This window comes from Talpa occidentalis, unplaced genomic scaffold (assembly GCF_014898055.3).
Source record: "Talpa occidentalis isolate TD23 unplaced genomic scaffold, MPIMG_talOcc4v2.1 talOcc4.7, whole genome shotgun sequence".
NCBI lineage: Eukaryota > Metazoa > Chordata > Mammalia > Eulipotyphla > Talpidae > Talpa > Talpa occidentalis.
The window spans coordinates 82,327,434-82,345,712 of NW_023605083.1; the positions used below are offsets into that span (position 1 = coordinate 82,327,434).

Here is an 18,279-nt window from a genome sequence, read left to right on the forward strand (position 1 = left end):
TGGGGCATACATGTTTACAAATAACAATGATATGAAATTGACCGACAGCCTGAGGGAGGAGAGTTTGAAAATTGGCAAGAGGCAGAGCTACTGGTCTCCCTGAGTTTTCCCCGTGCATCCAGTCAGGCCTGCACTCAGGGGGTGTTACTTAGCTCCTGGCATGTACTAGGTCCTGTTCTGGGGTTGCGCGTGTGTTCCTGTCCTTATGGAACTCTCAGACATCACACTCCCCAATTGAGAAAATGGTCTATTTTTCTGATCTTGAACCAGAGTGCCCTCTTTGAAGCTTTGAGTGTGGGGGTGCTCCTGGTTTCTAAAAATGTGAAAAATCATGAGCCTGGCTATTCTGACTAACCCTGTACTGTTTGGCATTTTTGAAGAGTGAGCCTGTCTCCTCAATCCTATGAGTTTCCTGGCCACCAAGTCCAGTGAAAACTGTCTCAACTGGAAGTGCCCTGTGAGCAGGGACCTGGCTGTTTTATTCATTGCTCTGGTATGGTAGGTGTTTATTACTGATTACCCAAAGAGTTGGGGTCTCAAAAAAAAAGAGTTGGGGTCTCTTGGGCTTCAGGGTCTCAGGATCTCTGCACCTGGGCTAGTGAAGATTGAATTGCAGGGATTTCTGGGTGCTGCTGATGGCCTGCTGAGACCTGGGGTTCTTTTATTTTTTTAAGTGGAATGATTTTATTTTATTTTTTACATCATTTTTCATTTTTGCACAATGTATGCATTTTCATCTTGGTCATGCAATTTGCAGCAACATGGATGGAGCTGGAAGGGATCATGCTCAATTAAATAAGCCAGAAGGAAAAAGAAAAATACTGGATGGTCTCACTCATAGCAGGAATTTAGAAAACCTAAATAAGGGACCAGGAAAAAGACTAATTATAATAAAGTAAAAAGCAAAATCAACAAGCAACTATAAACCAGAGACATACTGCCGGGGTGGAGGGAAGAAGGGAGTAGGATCAAAGCAAGTGCGGTGGGAATTACAAGGGGGCTATAACCGAGACATGGGGTTCTTGAGCCACCTCTGGTTTCTGTTGGCCAAGGGCTGTACTTGGGCAAGACTGTACTTATAGCCTCACCATGAGATGGCTTTGGCTTAATGTGTCCTGTGCCACCTCTGGGGTCACCCTCTTTTGGGACTACCTCAAAGGCAACGTTGCTCTGGAACAGATCTGACAGCTACATATTGGGAATTTCTTGTGTCAGCACCACACTGTTTTAATTATTATAAAGCAAAGACTTTTCTTTCATCACCTGTCTTTTTAAAAATCAGTATATAAATTTCTGCTCCAATTCTATGCCTCTGGGCAGACAGCAGTATTGAATAGCAAGATGGCTTATGGTCATGATCTCTCGAAGTAGATGACCCAGAACTTCTTGCTGGGAGACAGACAAAGTCTCAACTTTGCCACTTGCCAATGGTGTGGCCTTGACAAGCCCCTTACCTCTCTGGGGCTTTTTACCCACCTGTCACTTGCCCTAGGTACAAACTGAGGAGTCATTTCTGATGCCTTCTGCTTCCTCAGCCACCCCACTCCTCTGGCAAATCCCACTGACTCTCTTTCCAAGTACATTCCCCATCCCATCTGCATCTCTTTTTCATAACAGCCATGTCCCGGTCCTTGCTACTTGCTGCCCAGATGTGTGCAGCAGCCATGTTGCTGTCTGCACCCACACCAGCCCTCCCCTTCATCTCATTCTTTGTGAACCAACAGTGGTTTTCCTTAAAACCCAAATCTGATCCCCACACTTCACTAAAGTACAGTTCTTCGTTGGTGTCTTGTTGCCTTCAGCATAAAATCTAAACCCCTCACTGTTACCTTCAAGGCCTTGAAGTCTATGCCTCCCCTTTCCACGTCACTCTTGCCCTGGTGGTAGAACACGTCAGGTTGTTTGCTGCCACAGCGCAGGCCTTTGCGGGTTCTCGTTTCTCTGCCTGGAAATGTGTGTACCCACATGCCAGCACCTCCTCATCCTTTGACAGGAGACTGGATGTCAGCTCTTCAGAGAGGCCGCCTGTTGAACATCACATGCTTCCAGTGCCCACCACTTTATTTCGCCATGTTGTTGCCTTTCTAGCATTTATTCATAAATTTCAATTACATGTTTTAGTTATTTTTGCATTTGTTTTTTAGATCATGTTTCCTATTAGAATTTAAGCTTCTTAAGAAAAAACACTATTATATAATTTTGTCTGCTCTTGATCCCTGTGCCAAGTAAAGTGCCTGATACACAGGTGATATTTAGTAACTGTTGACTGGGTGGATGGATGGATGGATGGATGGATGACATGTGTCAGGACATATAGTAAGCACTTAGTAAATAAAAGCTATTCTATTCCCCTATTGGTAGTTATAACTTAGCCTTAGTAAATTCCAATACCAACTAACTGAAACAAAACAGAAACTTTTATCAGTGTAGGTATTACAAATCCAGGGAAGTCTGGATACAGGGACTCAGATGATGCTTTAGGGTCTGCCACTCTGACAGGCCTGCTCCCTGTGGCATGAAGGGCACAAGCAGCTATACCTCCCTTCTTTCCGGAGAAGTGTGCTGGTGCCTACCTGTGAGAAGGTTCTCCCCTGGACCTGTAGCTGAAGAATTCCAGGGAAAGCTCTGATGGATTTGGCTTTGCTCATGTCAGAAACAATCACAGCTAGGAAGATGGAGAACTCCAATTGGCCCCAACTGGGTCCTGGCCTCTGCCCTTCAGGAGCTGTGTGGAAGGCCTAAAGGGGCAGGGCCTTTCCAGGACTCAGGAAATGGGTCCCTGGGTAGACAGCCCAGCCAGCGGCAGAGGAGGCATGCGGACACCAACTCTCTTCCTCCATCAGGTAGCAAGTAACCCACCTCCTCCAAAGGATTTCAGGGTGACCATTGTGTCCCCACTTCCCATCAGTGAGTAGAACTCCTGTGTCTGTGCGGGAGGTGAAGGGCCACTGGCTCAGAGGTGCTGTGTCAAAGACCTAGATCGTGGGTAGTCTGAAGAGATCACACTTCTGGAATATAGTAGGTAAGCCTGTCTCTTAATTCTTGTATTGACATTTCTCATTTTCCTCAGTATCAAAGTGAAAATACTTATTTTAGAAAAAAAAAATAAGTCACCTATAATTCTACACAGAGATGATCTTTGGATATTGGCTTTTTATAATAACCCTTACTCTCCAGTCATTTACACAAATGTTCATTTTCCAAATGTGGAAAGTATACAAATTAAGGAAAACAGTAAGAACTATTGTTTATTGAAGGTTTATCCCATAATCCTGCTACTCACAAGAAATGCTGTAAACATTTTAGTACATTTCCTTCCAGACAGGAAGGTTGTTGGCTTTCTTCTTCTTAGTGTTCTTGTTGTTTTTTTGTTTTTTTAACATGGTTTACTCATGGGTTATACTCTTCTTCTTTAGCGGGTGTTCCCCGGTGTGCCTGGAGCCTAGCTGATCTTACATGGGGTGTCTCATTCCTCCAATAAGCTTCGGAGGGGGTGTCTTAGTCCATTCAAGCTGCTGTGACAAAAACACCACAGACTGGGTAGCTTCTAAGCCATATCCATTTACTTGTGTTCTGGAGACTAGAAGCCTCGAATCCAGGTGCTGGTAGATTTGATGTCTGGGAAGTAGGTTCTGCTTCATGGTTCACGCTTGACTGTCTTTTCTCTGTGTCTTCACAGGGCAGACAGGGCCAGAGTCATGAGGACTCCACCCTTATGATCTCTACATGCCACCACATTGGGGGCGGGGGGTGGTGAGGCTTTAGCCTATGAATTGGGAGAGAGGGACACACCATTTTAGTCTGTATGCTTCCACCCCCAGTATGTAATAGAGACAGAGAAACTGAGTAGAAGGTGTCACTCACCCAGGTCACCTATGTTGTCAGTGGTGGGGCCAGAGGTTCTGGCTTCAAAGCTGAAACACACACACATTTTAAAGTCTCGTAGACAGGGCCATGTTTTGCATTCCCTCTGTGAGGCCTGAGTATCTTTAGGCTTTTTAAAAGTTTAATTTCAGAGTAGTGTTTTCTAAGTCTAATTATGTCTTCATTGTAGGAAATTTTGAAAATACTGAAAAGCTCAAAAAAGGAAGTAAAATCCCCCAGTACCCAGCCGGCCCACATAACTTTGGTTGCATTTATTTTTTCACATACATATGGTGAAGTTTACGTTCATGGTGTACAGCTCTGTGAGTTTTGATACTGGTGGTTGGAGCGGCTCTTCCTACGGGTATCCAAACTACCCAGCCCTGAATGTGTGAGAGTTCAGGGAGATTGGGAGCAGCTGGAGCTCATGTGGGGGTGGGGGTTCCCCAGATGATTCACTGGGAGGGGGAGGTGATAGTGCTCCTTATTGACTCAGGGGGAACTTTATTTGGAGGGGGGAAGCAGCGAGGCAGGGAAAGCCTCTGTCTGTGACCCGATATCTGGGGTGCTTGGGTCCCAGCGCCCTGCAGTGAGGCCTGCAGAGCCTCCCTGTCTCACACTAGCACCTGCTCCCGAGGTATGTGCTGGCTCCCTAGCTCCCAGGCACAGACTATTTTTGGCTGCAGTGACTGTTCACTACAGTCATGAAAACAGAAGCTCCTCTGCCTGCCTCGTCCTTCCTTGGGACACCACACCAGGCACTGGGGCTGTGGGGCGCCCTGGCTCGAGCCCCTCACCATGAGCTGCCTGTGGAGCTGGGTGCCAACCAGGGCTGCAAGGGGCCCGGGGCCCCCATCTACCATGGTGCTGCGGGGAGCACGAGATCTGGACTGGCCTGGACTGGAGGGCTGTGAGGTAGGCAAGGAGTGGGTCTGGGATTGGACAGCCTTTCTGTGAGTCCCCAGAATGGGTATATTTGGCCAAGCTCCGAGTCCTTGCTTTGCTGTTTATAGAACACATCTGGAGAAATCTGCATGTGGGATAGAACGTGACTTCCATTTCATTGTTTAATTCCCTGGAATGAAAGCAAAATGGTTGGGAACTCTCAGAATCTTCCTGAAATGGATCTACCCTTTCTTCTAGCTTTTGGTTTGAATAAAATCCATACTTGTTTTAAGCCTGCTCCTTCTGCAGGGAACTTAAGAAGTTGGAATTTATAGGCTGATCAAACCTGCCTCTCGGTACTTTGGTCAACCAGGGCAAGGAGGTCCAGCCATATAGAGGCTGTGCGTGAGCTGGCTGGCGGTGACCAGGCCCCGTTACTCACTTGCTGTGTCTTAAGTAGCTTATTCCCTCTGAACCTCCCTTTCTTCACTACTAAGCACTTGTGCCAGGCCACTTGGTGAGTGGCAATAGTACCAGTAGTTGTCATTTCTTTAATTGGCCTGGTGTGATGAGGAGAAGCTTATCAAGAGGCTGAGCAAGAATCATTGTGTCAGACCCTGTGTGGGTCTTAAGTCTCATCTCAGACCCTGGGTGTTTGGTGAGGTGGGATCTGCTGCTGCTTTTCACAAAGAAGAGAAGTGTACACAGTTACTAAAGTGGGTGAGGGTAGGATGGGCACAAACGTGGAGTCCCCCGCCTGCGTCTTTGAGCCATGGACCTTAGGGACTTGCCAGGCTCCACTGAGGGCCAGAGCCCAGTACCCTGTTACTTCTGTAGTCCCTGGGGCTTTGGGCCCAGGAGGGGAGCACGTGGCTTGGTATTCCTCAGGCCAGCACGCTGAAAATGATTCTCGGGGCATTCCTCCCCTTGACTCACCTCTTGCAGCAGCTCAGAAAACCTGGCCAGAAAGAAGCATTTCCATGTGGGTAAGGAACGCCCACCACAGGGAACATGATCTTGCCTGGGCATGGTGCGTCCTGATGTCAGTCACTGGTGGTGGTGGTGGGAAGCCTAGGCCTTGGTCCTGGGCTGTTCTGGGTGATTTCAGTTCCCCTCCCACAGGACCCCTCCACTCCTCTGGCCTCAGTTTTCTCCTCCATAAAATGAGTATCAGGCTAAGTTGTCTCTTAGTTCCCTTTGAACTCTGCCTTTAGCCTGCACAGAGGAAGAGTTTTTCTTCTCCTCTCATCCCAACCTCCTGAATAGCTGTTGGTCCCTTTCTTACATTCAGACCAGGTGGCTCTGGAAGTGGCCTTCTTGAATCCTGGCTGTCTTCCGGGGGCTTGAACAGACTCGCATAGCTTTGAGGCCCACTGGGGCAGGGCGTTGTTTACAGGGTTTCTGGAAAACTACAGATGAGCTCTCCCAACCTGTAGGCTCTCCTGAGAGCCTGTGTGGGCCTTAGGTCTCCTTGTAGGACACCCGTGGGGTAGCTCCGAAACAATGCAGCCCCTGTCCTCAGAAGAGTGACCTGGTTCTCAGGTCTCTAGCTCTGGGCTCACTTACTGTGGCCCAGCTCATCCCCCATCCAGATAGACAGCACCACAGGACAGACTGCATGCTGAGCCCTAGGAAGTGCCCTTCTGGGCAAGGGTCTGTGATTTTGCTCCAAGGTGGGGGCCATCAGCCTTCAAAAATTGGGGGTAGGCAGGCATGAGCCAGGTATCCCTGAGGCCTTTGTCCATCTGGGTAGTCTTTGGCCTAGTGGGCCTCACTGACTGAATTCAGCGCTCTCCCTGTGGATACAGAGGAGACCAAAGTAGAAGGGGAAGAATTGGAGGACCAGCAGGCAGACGTAACCACACCTGAGAACCCCAGTTTATTTCTATCAGTACCTTTACCATCAGGAAAGCAGGAGTTCCCCATGGAGAGATACATTTCCAACCAGACCCTGCTCTCTGATTCCTCTTTATAGGATTACCAGGCACCCCAGTTTGCCAGGCAGTTATTTGAAGATCCCTTCTTACCAGTGTTTTTGGGGGATGGTATACCATATGCTCACCCTCCCGCCATAGTGCCTTATCCTCACCCAGGTGTCAGCCTGGTCCCCACTGCTATCCTGCTGGTCCTCCTCATGCCTGCTACCTGCTACATGAATGAGAGGCGTCAGGGGGCCTCCAGTCTCTCTGTCGTGAGCAGGTCTGGCCCTTGACCCCTGCTGACTCAGTGCCATCCCCTCTGCACTGACCTACTTTGTTCAGAGAGGGACTTTCCTGTTTGCCGTTTTCCCAGATACCAGGTGTTACCCAAAGGTGAGTGTGCTCTTTGGCTGCTGGCAAATCCTTCCCTTCACGGCCTGAACATAGTTTCACTTTCGAATGTTTTTATTTGCTTTAGAGTATTTAATTTTTGAGTTGAGTTTTACCATGGAGTCTGGTGGACAATAGTGGATTTTTTTTTCCCCTCACAATCAGCAAACACCCCCTTAAAAGCCTACCTACTTCCTTGCTCTATTTTTGGTGCAGCATGTATTGGGAATAAACCCCCATGGCTAGTGAGTGTGTGTTTTCTATAATGCTGGACCTTTCTGACCATTTTCAAACATTACGAAGGAGCAATTTTGGAAATGTATGTTGATGACAGAGAAAGGTGACAGTGCAGGCTGCCTTGGTGGCCACTGCTGTCCTGCAGCTTGTGCTCTGAGTTCCCCTCCTCTAATTGTATGCAGGGGACTGGACAGGAAGCCATGCCTTGGGTGGGGAGAGGGCCAGGAGATGGAGCCCAACATAGTTTGTTGTGTTTATTGATCGACTGATTGACCCCTGAGACCAGGGGTTGCCAAACTATAGCCTACAGGCCAAAGCCAGCCACCATTGGTTTTTGCATAGCCTTGCAAACAGTTTCAGATTTTTAACTGGCAGGGAAAATACTGCATGACAAATGCCAACTGTCTGAAACTCAGGTTTCAGTGCCCATACAATTGTGTTGTTACACTGCCACCCCTCTTTGTTTACATGCTGTCTGTGGCAGCTTGGGACTCTTTTTTTTTTTTTAAGATTTTTATTTATTTATGCATACAAGATTTGGGGTACAGGCCAGAGGTGTGGGGAGGGATGGGGTGAGAGGATTCACCAGAGACAGAACAGGGAACAGAACAGGCAGAATGACTGAAACACACTGTTGCTGAGGGGAGCAGAGGGTGAGACAGGAGAGGTCTGCCTCGCCATGTGGGTTGCTCCCTGGCCAGCCGGGGATCGAACTTGTGCTGCAGAGGTTGTGGACAGCTTCATAGCACTGTGCTTAACCCCTTGCACCACTAGGGAGGCCCTGCTTGGGACTCCTTTTTTTTTTTTTTTTTAATATTTATTTTATTTATACAGGAGCCAGGGTACAGGCCAGATGCATGGGAGGGTGAGAGGATTCACCAGAGACAGCGGGGAACAGAACAGGCAGACTGACGAAATACACTACTGAGGGGAGCAGCGGGTGAAACAGGAAAGGTCTGCTTGCCATGTGGGTTGCTCCAAGGCTGATGGGGATGGAACTGGCACTGCAGAGGTTGCAGACAGCTTCACAGCACTGCAGTCAACTGCCTGCACCACCAGGGAGGCCCTGCTTGGGACTCTTAATGGCAGAGTTCGGTAGTTGGGAGAGACACCACTTGGCTTGCAAAGCTGAAAATGTCCACTCTCTGGACTGTTCAGGATAAGTTTGCTAGTTCCTGCACTGGATCGCTTGGAGTTTACAGAAGAGTGGGTCTCGGAGGCAGCCACAGGCTGATTGTCAGGAGAGTGTAGCCAGCCCAGTGGCAGCCCCTTGGGATGATGGTGGTGACTGTGGCAGATGCTGCCAAGAAGCTGGAGATCTGCTCCTGGGAAGAGGTGGAAGCATCAGCCTCCTCCAGAGGTGAGAGAGGAACTGAGGGCTTGAAAGGGAAGCAGAGAGAAGACCCCCTGGGAGGCCTCTTGCAGCTGCTTTTGACGACATCCCCCTGGAACTCATCCCAACTGGGGAGCAGGTAGGGCAGGATGTGGAGCCAGGAAAGCCAGGTGTGACCTGTGATGCCAGGTAAAGTCTGTCCTAGGAAGAAGAACTCAATTCACAGAGCAAGCCGGTAGGCAGGCAAGGCTGGCTGGCTAATAGTTAGAGGTGGCCACGCCTCCACCTTGCCAGTTGGGCTGTATGTTATTTACCTCTCTGGGCTTTATTACCCATCTCAGGAAGTTAGGAGGATTTCACTCTCAGACCTCTGTGGTTCAGGTCTGTGGTGCCAGACCTCTGGGTCCTGGCACCCAGGAGATTTGTAAGAAAGACCCCTCACTCACCCTTCCTTGACCCTTTCTCATCATCTCACTTTTTTTTTTTCTCTCATCATCTCACTTTTGATCTGCATCACTGCATTATCTTTTTGAAGCTTTCAAACCCAGATCTACCAATACTTAGGCCAGAGACAGCTATTCCCTGAGGAGTACATACTGGTTCCCCACTCTGTGAGCCCTACCCTGCCTTGTGGGGACCAGGGGCCACCAGTGAATAGGAGAGGACATCTCCTGGGATATCTGGGAACTGGGTCTCAGCTGGAGTGGAGGGGAAGTGGTGCATGCCTCCAGGTGGGAGGCCCAGTCCTGGGAGGCAGCCCTGCCCGGGCCAGATCTCGTTTGAAACTTGACATTCTTAGACCCTTCCTGCCCTGGGCTACTGTGGCCAGACATAAGGCCCCACTGCCTGTCTGCCCTAGTGATCTCTACTTTCTAGAAATTCTGATTTGATGGGTCAATGGTGGGGGCCAGGGTTGAGAGCCATGGATCCAGCCAGACCCACTCATTTTATAAATGATATAACCAAAGCCTGGAGGGACAGGCACTGGCCCCAGGTGCGGGGTTCCCTGACCAAATCTAGCCCTTCCTTGGCTATGCTAGGTTGACTGGGAGGTGGTGTAGAGAAATGTCTTTGCCCTTCTCCCAGGAAAGGGCTTTTCCTAGTATCTCAGGGATGGGTTAGTAATGAGGCTGAACCCAGAACCCCAAGCTGTCTGCTGATCTCCATGGAAACCCCAGGAGACTGCCCTACCCAGGCCCTCACAGTCTGAGCACCACCTCCCCTCAGTCCCAGTGGTGAGGAGACAGCAGGAAGGAATAGCTGCCAGGTGCTCCCTTGCTAATTCAAGGCGTGTGGCTCCTACCTGGCCCGCCATGGAGATCCCCTTGCTGTCCTCCCCTCCTGCTCCTCCCCTCATCCCCAGGCCCTGGCCTCCGAGAATTTACAGGGTCCTACATCACCACCCTTGGGGGTCTAGGGGTCTACCCCAGGCCTCTCTGGTGTGACCAATGCCTGGGGCAGTGTCTGTAGTAAGGATCCTGGCCCTTAGGCCACAGTCAAGGAAGCTGGGGAGTACCTCTGCCCTCACACACCAGGAACTTGGGTTCTGCAAATGGAGTGCTAGCACCTGTGATTGAGGCAGTTACTGACAGGACTCACCTACCCATCCTGTGCTTTGGCACAGCTCAGCAGAGGTACAGAGTATGGGTTTGCTTCTTGGTCTTCCTTCAATCCACTTTTACCTGAATTCTAGCCTGAGTTTGTGATGGGTTCTTGTATGTGGCCCACACGGGTGTTGAGGCCCTGGCATTTCTATCATCCACCTGACTGACCACAGCAAGTGTGGCCGGCTCTTGGTGTCAGCCGCACAGGTTTCTAAGTATAGACCCCAGGCAGCCCCGTGGCTGCTGGGAAGTCCCAGGATTTGATACGCAGACTGGCCTGTGACACCAGTGGCTGCCAGCTGCTGAAGGGAGGTGGCAGCCGTGCTGGGCCACCCATCCCCACCGTCACTGTAGACAGGAGAGAACAGAAATTTAATTATCACAGGCTGGGAGTGACCTCAGTGCTCAGCTTACCGTGTTTGTAATAATTACCAGAAAGAATAACTGTGTTACCTACTGGTGAATAAAAAGCGTGGCTGGTGAAGACAGACAGCAGCCTGCTCCTCGAGGGGTCCAGCGGTCTATGGTGCTCCTGCTCCATGTTCTTGCTGCCCCACTTCCATGCTCCCCACTAACCCTGAGACTTGGTGGAGGCAGGGTTTGGCCCTCCCTCAGTGGGCTCTGCAGCGGTGTCTTCCTTCCTTGGCCTCCAGTTAATATTTTCTTTTTTAGACAGAAGCTGGGGTGGGTGGGCAATGATTCTCATTGAAACAGAATGGATTCAGCCTTCATCCCTCCTCCAGAACTCCAGGGTATACTTGTGATGGCAGTCAGGGGAGACTTCAACTATCCTTGGCTTTGAGACAATTTATCATCTTCTATTTGCTTTTTTTTTTTTTAAAGAGGCATGTATTATTTATTTGTTTGTTTATACAAGCACTGGGTACAGTCAGAAACCCGGGAGGGTGAGAGAATTCACCAGAGTCAGAGCAGCGAGCAGAGCAGGCAGAAGGACCGAAGTACACCGCTGAGAGGAGCAGCGGGCGGCAGGAGAGGTCTGCGCGCCATGTGGGATCCTCCTCCGGTGGCCGGGGAGCAGCCGGGGATCGAACCGGTGCCGCAGAGGCCGCGAGCTGCTTCGCAACCCAGTGCTCAACTGCTGCGCCACCGGGGAGGCCCTTCTATTTGCTTCTAAGCAAATGGGACACCCTAGTGGGGCTGAGACCCCAGAGTGGCTTCACCTGCCTGGTTGTCAGCAGGCCCGTGATTGCACCTTCAGCAGGTGGTAAAACTGAATCCCTAATTCGCTTCTTGTTAAGAGAATATCTAGAAAACTTGCACATGAGTTGCCAGCCATTGCTCAGAAATAACTTCCTAACTCAGACTTGGGTGGGCAAGTTACACCCATGTATGAGGTCTGGGAGTTCTGAGTTGCTTGGGCGCGCATTGCTTGAGCTCTGATACAGGAGAGCCCGGCATGGCACCAGCAGCCTGACTGTGGTGTAACGCCACACAGGGGAGAGCGGGCTACTAGGGTGTACTGGTGTACTGCAATGCCTTAGGCACCCTCCCCTCTAAAGTCAGTCATAGGAGTTGAAAGGGTACTCTGCTGACATGTAAATTCTTGGGTGGGTATCTCACTGAGACCTGTGTACCCTGTGATATGTCACCCAGCACATTTGCTGCTGAGCCCCGACCTCTCCCCACTTGCCTATAGAAAAAGAGCCTTAGACATCACTGATCAGTGAAACCGTTGGAAGGTGTTCATCCAGGGTCTCTGTTCTGGAGTCTGGTGGCTCCATGTCACCCACAGATGTGATTGTTTAGTCTGCACAGATCTGCATTAGTTGCCATCATGTGAAAAATCAACCACTTAAAAATACTGAGATTTCTTTAAAACCAGAAAATCTGGGGTCCTCCCATAGCCTCCCCTCCTACCCTAATGCTGTGGGGAGCAGAGGGTAGGTTTCGATTAACATTGCCTTGCTTCTGTCAAATTTCCTGTCTAGTAAACAGGCAAGAGAGGTATTTCTAGTACTTCTATAACAGATCCTTGGTTAACAAATGCAGTGCTCGTCAAGGACCTGGTTTCGTTATAATTTTCACTTAAAGTCCCAGTTTCCAAGAACCAATCAGTGATGTTAAGTGAGGACTTACTATACCTCATCAAGAGATCAAGGAGGCCTCATCCTTGCTGGTCTCTTTTCTCTCCAAGATGGGGCTCTGCACCCTGTGTTTGAGGTGCTTATTCTACGAGGTAACCAGCTGACTAGAGGGTGGCTCCACTGACTGAAGCTTTAGGTAGAACAGGTGACCCCTCTCCCCAGTTCCGTGAGCCAGCCCTTCAGGGAGGTGGAACTAGAAAGTGGGAGGAATGATCAAAAATAGGGTGACGATGGTGTACTAAGCACTGACTGCCCAGCTCACGCCCCAGGACTCTGCATTTATTCTGGGAGAGACAACTCCAGTCTAACAGGCACCCTGGATCGACTCTGACCCCTGCTGTCCCCCATGTTGGCCTTCCCAACCCCTGGTTTGAATTGGAGCATGAAAAGAAATCATGGGAGGGAGGGATCACCTTATCCCCACAGTGGACTAATCTTGGAAGCCTGAGGAGAATGAGAGAAATGTCCCAACTAATTTGAAGCTATAAGGAAATTCCTTTCTTTCATTTTTTTTTTAAAGATTCATTTGTCATCCATACAAGAGCTGGGGTACAGGCCAGAGGCATGGGAGGGTGAGAGTATTCACCAGAGAGAGCAAGGAACAGAACAGGCAGACCGACCAAAGCACACTGCCGAGGGGAGCAGCAGGTGCTACAGGAGAGGTCTCCTGCGCCACGTGGGAATCTCCCTGGCTGGCCAGGAATCGAACCTGTGCTGCAGAGGCTGCCGACAGCTCCACAGCGCACGCTCTACCCACTGCATCATTGGGGAGGCCCTCGTTTTTTGTTTTTTTTTAAAGAATGAATTTGAACGTATTCTTTCTTCTTTTTTCTCAGGGGTTGTCACTTGCTAGAGAAAAAAAATATATTGTATTTTACAATATAACTTTTTGTTTTCCCCAGAATACAGGTAGAGAGTAATTCCTTTAATTTACTTTGGGAAAAATACTCCCCTCAAAAGGTAGCTGCTGCACCCTGAGGCTTTGTCAAGGTTGCAGTGACACCGTGGGGCAACTGAAGCTCTGGCATATCTGGGCTTCAGTTCTGGGCCCTGGTTGTCCACTTGGCTACCCTCATGGTCACTTTAAGCTTCAGTAAATGGGCTTAATGTCATCTCCTCTCTGAATTGTTTTTGCGTGGAGACGGTATCCAAAGCCTGGAGTCTTGTACTGACAAACAGTGATAAATGTAGTTATGTTTGAAAAACTGAAAACGTGGTGTGGGTGGCGAGGATAGGAATGCCAACAAACAATCCTATTTGCTTTATGGTTTGGGGATTGGGTTTCTAGGCTCATGGTCTAGGCTCATGATTGCCCCATCCTCATGCCTACCCCTAATCACCCAGATCCAGGAATCTCATCTTTGGGAGAACTACTGAGTCCTCATGACTTTGGGAAGTACAGGTGAGAACCAAGGAGCTTCCAGGGAAGGCTCAGGTGGTTTGTGCAGGTGTGTAAAGGTCACTGTTACCACCATTTGTTCTTGCCTCGACAGGTGGCAAATGGTGTTTCGTAGCACACAGTGGGAAAATGATTCAAAACTGCATTATGGTGAAAGGTGTTACTGAGTGCAATAAAGGAAGATGCACTGATTGAACAAAAGCTGCCCAGAGTCCATTAGCTAGTCAGCCTCCTCTCTGTGCTGTTCTTACAACGGTTTCCTGTGATGCTTTAGTTTTATCATCTGGAAGGATTTCTGACAACCAAGGGTTTGTCCAACCAATGACAAAAACCAATGACCGGCAATAATGGCGCTATGAGATGTTTGTTTCTAATTTTTGGTATGAATTGTCTTAAACAGCTAGAGATTATCACCCACAACCCTGAAGACTAAAGAATATGCAGATGAGACACAAAGTGGGGAGGGAGGGACATGGCCAGACACCAGGGGCAGGCCTGGGCTGTGACCCCAAGAATCTCAAAACCCCCAAAACTGTTGCCCTAAGGACTCTCAGTATCATCATGTTCATTTGGACAGCCTAAGATTTACAGGAGCATGCATTGACTGACAATAACACTACTCTTAAAATAAAATTAGGCACAGCTTGCCAAAAAGCCATGAAAATCAGCTTAGATCCTCATATATTATGAACTTTATATTAATCAACTGTTGTGGGATGTCTGGTCTTCCCTGCTACACAAAATCTGGGAAATACAGAAAAGGGCCAAAGAAGGGGGAACATTATCTCGACACTGGCCCCGTGGCTCCGGGCTCTCTCTGGTATGTGTGTGCATGGCAGTGACTTGTTTTCATGTTTGCTGCCCTGCTGCACTGCGCGCCCCTTGAGGCCAGGGCTGTGCGCCATGGTTATGCGTGTGTACACCAGACTTGGCATCACCTGTGGCTCAGTCAGAGCTGCGGTTCCTCCCTCCTCCCTGAGGTGCACAAGCTTTGGTATCAGGCCTTGCTTCAAATATTCACCACTTGTATTATTTTTCTGTTGCCTTATAACAAATTTCCACACACCTGGGGGCTTAGAACCATCCCCATTTATTGGCTCATGGTTCAGTAAGTGAAGATTAGATGGAGAAGTCCCTGCAGCTCAGCCAACTTCCCTGCTTAGCAGGGACCGAAGCCAAGGAAGACATCAGCCCGGCTGATATCTTAACTGGGAAGCTTTGGGGAGAATTAAATCCATGTCCTTCAGATTGTTGGCAGAATCTGCTCCTTTTGGCCAGAGGCCTGAGGATCCTCGTTCCTTGCTGGTCAGTGGGGACGACGCCTTCCTAGTGGTTCCCTGCCTTCCTTCTGATGTGTCCCCTCCATCTTCAAAGCACACAAGTTTTGGGTCTCTGACCTCCTTATCTCCTCTCTAGCCAGAGAAAACATTCTGGTTAGTTTCGTCCTGCTCAGACAATTTCCCTTTGCCTTGTAATGTCACACAGTCCAGGAGTAGCACCAGGGGATGAAGTAGTCATGCCTGTTATGCTCTTCCCCCTTCTCACTTGCTGAATGACCTTCGGCCAGTCACATGACCTCTGGACCTCTTTCCCCAGTTGTCAAGGGGGCTGGATGTAAAGTTTGACTAAGAATCACATCAGGTGAGTTATTGCCTGTTCAGTGCTTAGTGAGGGTTGTTCCTGTTAATCCTTCTCTTGTTAAACCAGTTTTATTTGAACTTTATCTTGTCTGATTCAGATACAACAAAAATGTAAAGGGCTATCTTTATCTCAAGTACGTGTCATTCTAGAAAGTTGTCATGATTCATCATTTTTCTGTGCCGAGGAATAAAAAGAAAGAGGGTCAACATGCCCCCATCAAAACTTTTCTGGTTTGTCCTTCCTTCCCCCTACTCCAGTCCCAACCCCAACCCCAACCCCAAGGGTTTGGCATCTGCTTCAGCTGCTCTCTGGGGGCACTGGGGGTGGGGGCAAGAACTGGCTGTTGTGTCCTCAGACAAGTGGTGGCCTCTGTTGGAGGCCCGCCCTGCCAGCAGCTGGCCCCTGCCACTCAGCACAGGCCAGCCCTGGCCAGGAGGAGGATGAGGAGGCTGCTGGGGCCCCTGGCTGCTCACCGCTCCCTGGCTGTCTTTCTGTGCTTCCTCAGGAGATCCTCCGAGAGCTCACGCTGGATGCCCTGCTGGAGATGAACGAGGCCAAGGTAAAGGAGACACTGCGACGTTGTGGGGCCAACGCCGAGGAGTGTAGCCGCCTACAATATGCCCTCACCTGTCTGCGGAAGGTGACAGGCCTGGGTAGGTAGCACCCTCCTCTCCAGCTCCAAGACCAGAGCCCAACGGCTCCCTCTCTTCCACCCCGGTGGCCTCCATGATGGCCTTCTCCCAGGCCTGGCCTGGTTTTCTGGGGGCCACTGCCTTTGCTGAAGTGGATGATGGGATGGGTGAGGGTGGGCCCAGGCTTCTGGGGCAGCTTGGAAAGCCAGAATTGACTCTCAAAGGTGTGTGATGGACCTGAGCTGCCACAGAGGCTCCCCCAGACAGAGTGCTTGAATCTGGACTGGTTTGGTCAGTACAAGCCCAGGGAAGCTTTAGCCATTGTTAGCTGGTTTACTATTGGCCAGACCCTCATGATTCCTGCTCTTTGGCACACATCTGTGAGCTCTATGAAACTGCCAGCTCCCTGCATGCCAGCTCCCCCTCCCAGCTCCTCCCAGCCCTCCACCCTCCTGTCCCCATGGGCTGGCACAGACTGATGTCGGCTTAGCCTGAGTCAACCGTGATAGAGAAACTGGGCGGTGTTTCAGCTTTGAGCATGTATGCGGCTGCCCCAGGCTAAGTGTGTAATCCGGACATTATGACGAGTTCCTTGGGAATTATTTGCAGGCTTTCTAAATCTTGCCTTGGAAACAGCTTTAAATGCCTGACTTAACTCCCACTACCTCACAGATGAGGCTTTAAAATGAGCTAATGAATGGAATTAGCCTTGTTTTTTAATTTTCTGAGCCACCTGTCTTAACTCTGGCAGCCTGAGGCTTAAGGAGTTTGATCTTTCTCTTGATTTTTTTTCCCCAGCGAGGATTGGGCTTAAATTTCTTCCCTGGCCCCATTGTACTTAGTCTGTCTTTGAACACAAAGCTCAAGGTAGAGAGCTTCACTCAGTTCAGAAAACCTTGACACACCATGTCTCCCAACCTGTGCCAAAAAATAAACATGAAGGGGCCTCCCTGGTGGTGCAAGGGGTTAAGACACAACTTATGAAACTGTCCGCAGCCACTGCAACACAAGTTCGATCCCCCAGCCAGCCAGGGAGCTGCCCACATGGCGTAGCAGACCTCTTCTGCTGTGCCTGCTGCTCCCCTCAGCAGTGTATTTCAGTAGATCTGCCTGTTCTGCTCCCCACTCTGTCTCTGGTGAATCCTCTCACCGACCCCGTCCCCACACCTCTGGCCTATACCTCAGCTCTTGTATGCATAAATAAAATAAATCTTTAAAAAAATAAAATAAACATGAAGAAGACATGGGCAGCATTCTTGTCCCTACAGTTGACAGAGGAGAAGACTGGGCCAGGGAGGGAGGGGACTGAGCCATGGACATACAGCTGCCCATGGCAGAGTTGGGATTTGAATCTTGGGTTTTAAAGGTGGTTGAGTTGTTTCCATGTTGTGGAAGTTTAAAAACACTTGGCACCCAAGCTTTAATCTTGGGGTAATTTGTCAGCTCCCCTCCCATGCCTGAATTATAAGGAATTGTGGAGAAGCTGGTTGTCAAGTGGTGGTGACCCATTTGTGTTTGGAAGGCTGCTGTCTTCCCATTCTAGATGCTGGGACATGGAGGTCACTAATTTATTAAGCACTATTTATTGAGTGCCAGGCACTTGATAAACATGTGGCAACATCCCTTAGAGATAGTGGTAAGCTCATTTTGTAAAGCTACAAGAAGGTTTTGGGTGATTTGCTGGGTCCTACCCCTGGCATGAGGCTCCTTCTTCAAAAGGTGCTTCTTCCACTATTGCCTGGAGGAGGCCCCTGGGAGAGGCTCATTGCCAGATCCAGCCTTCCCATTTGATATCAGCTTGTGGTATCCTACATCCCAACAGGCCAGGATGTGTGCAGATGGGTCTACCCAGTGGTGGTCATACTTCAGGACACCTATTAGGCACAAAGTGGGCACCAGTGAGCACCAGTCTTAGGTCATGCAGTCACAATCTTCCTTGCATTCAACAGGATTTGATGAGAGCAGTCTGGTTGTCGTAAAGAGGAACTGTGGAATCAGACTGCTGGAACCACTCTGCTTGGCCACTTTGAACTCTTGGTTAGTTACTTAACCCCACTGTGCCTCATTTTCCTCATCTGTATATGGTAGTAATGACAACTCCCTTGTAGGATTATTGTGAAGGTGAAATGAATTCAGGTCAAGTGCTTAGACCAGAACCTGGCCCTCATTAGGTACTCTGCCAGCATTAGGACTGTGGGGTGATGGAAAATGTTGATGTCATCTCCCTTGTGGTCTTAAAAAAGATGACTGAAGGGTGATTCTCAGTGCCA

The 18,279-nt window shown here is 49.5% G+C and overlaps 1 protein-coding gene across 3 annotated transcripts in view; it reads left to right on the top strand.

The window, feature by feature from the left end:
- Positions 1–18,279, top strand: part of KSR1 (kinase suppressor of ras 1) — a 152,339-nt gene that overhangs the window by 90,012 nt on the left and 44,048 nt on the right. For all 3 annotated transcript variants that reach the window (XM_054689274.1, XM_054689273.1, XM_054689275.1), the window contains exon 3: positions 15,883–16,030. In XM_054689274.1, the coding sequence (XP_054545249.1) occupies positions 15,883–16,030 (148 nt within the window). The remainder of the gene's footprint in view (positions 1–15,882; positions 16,031–18,279) is intronic.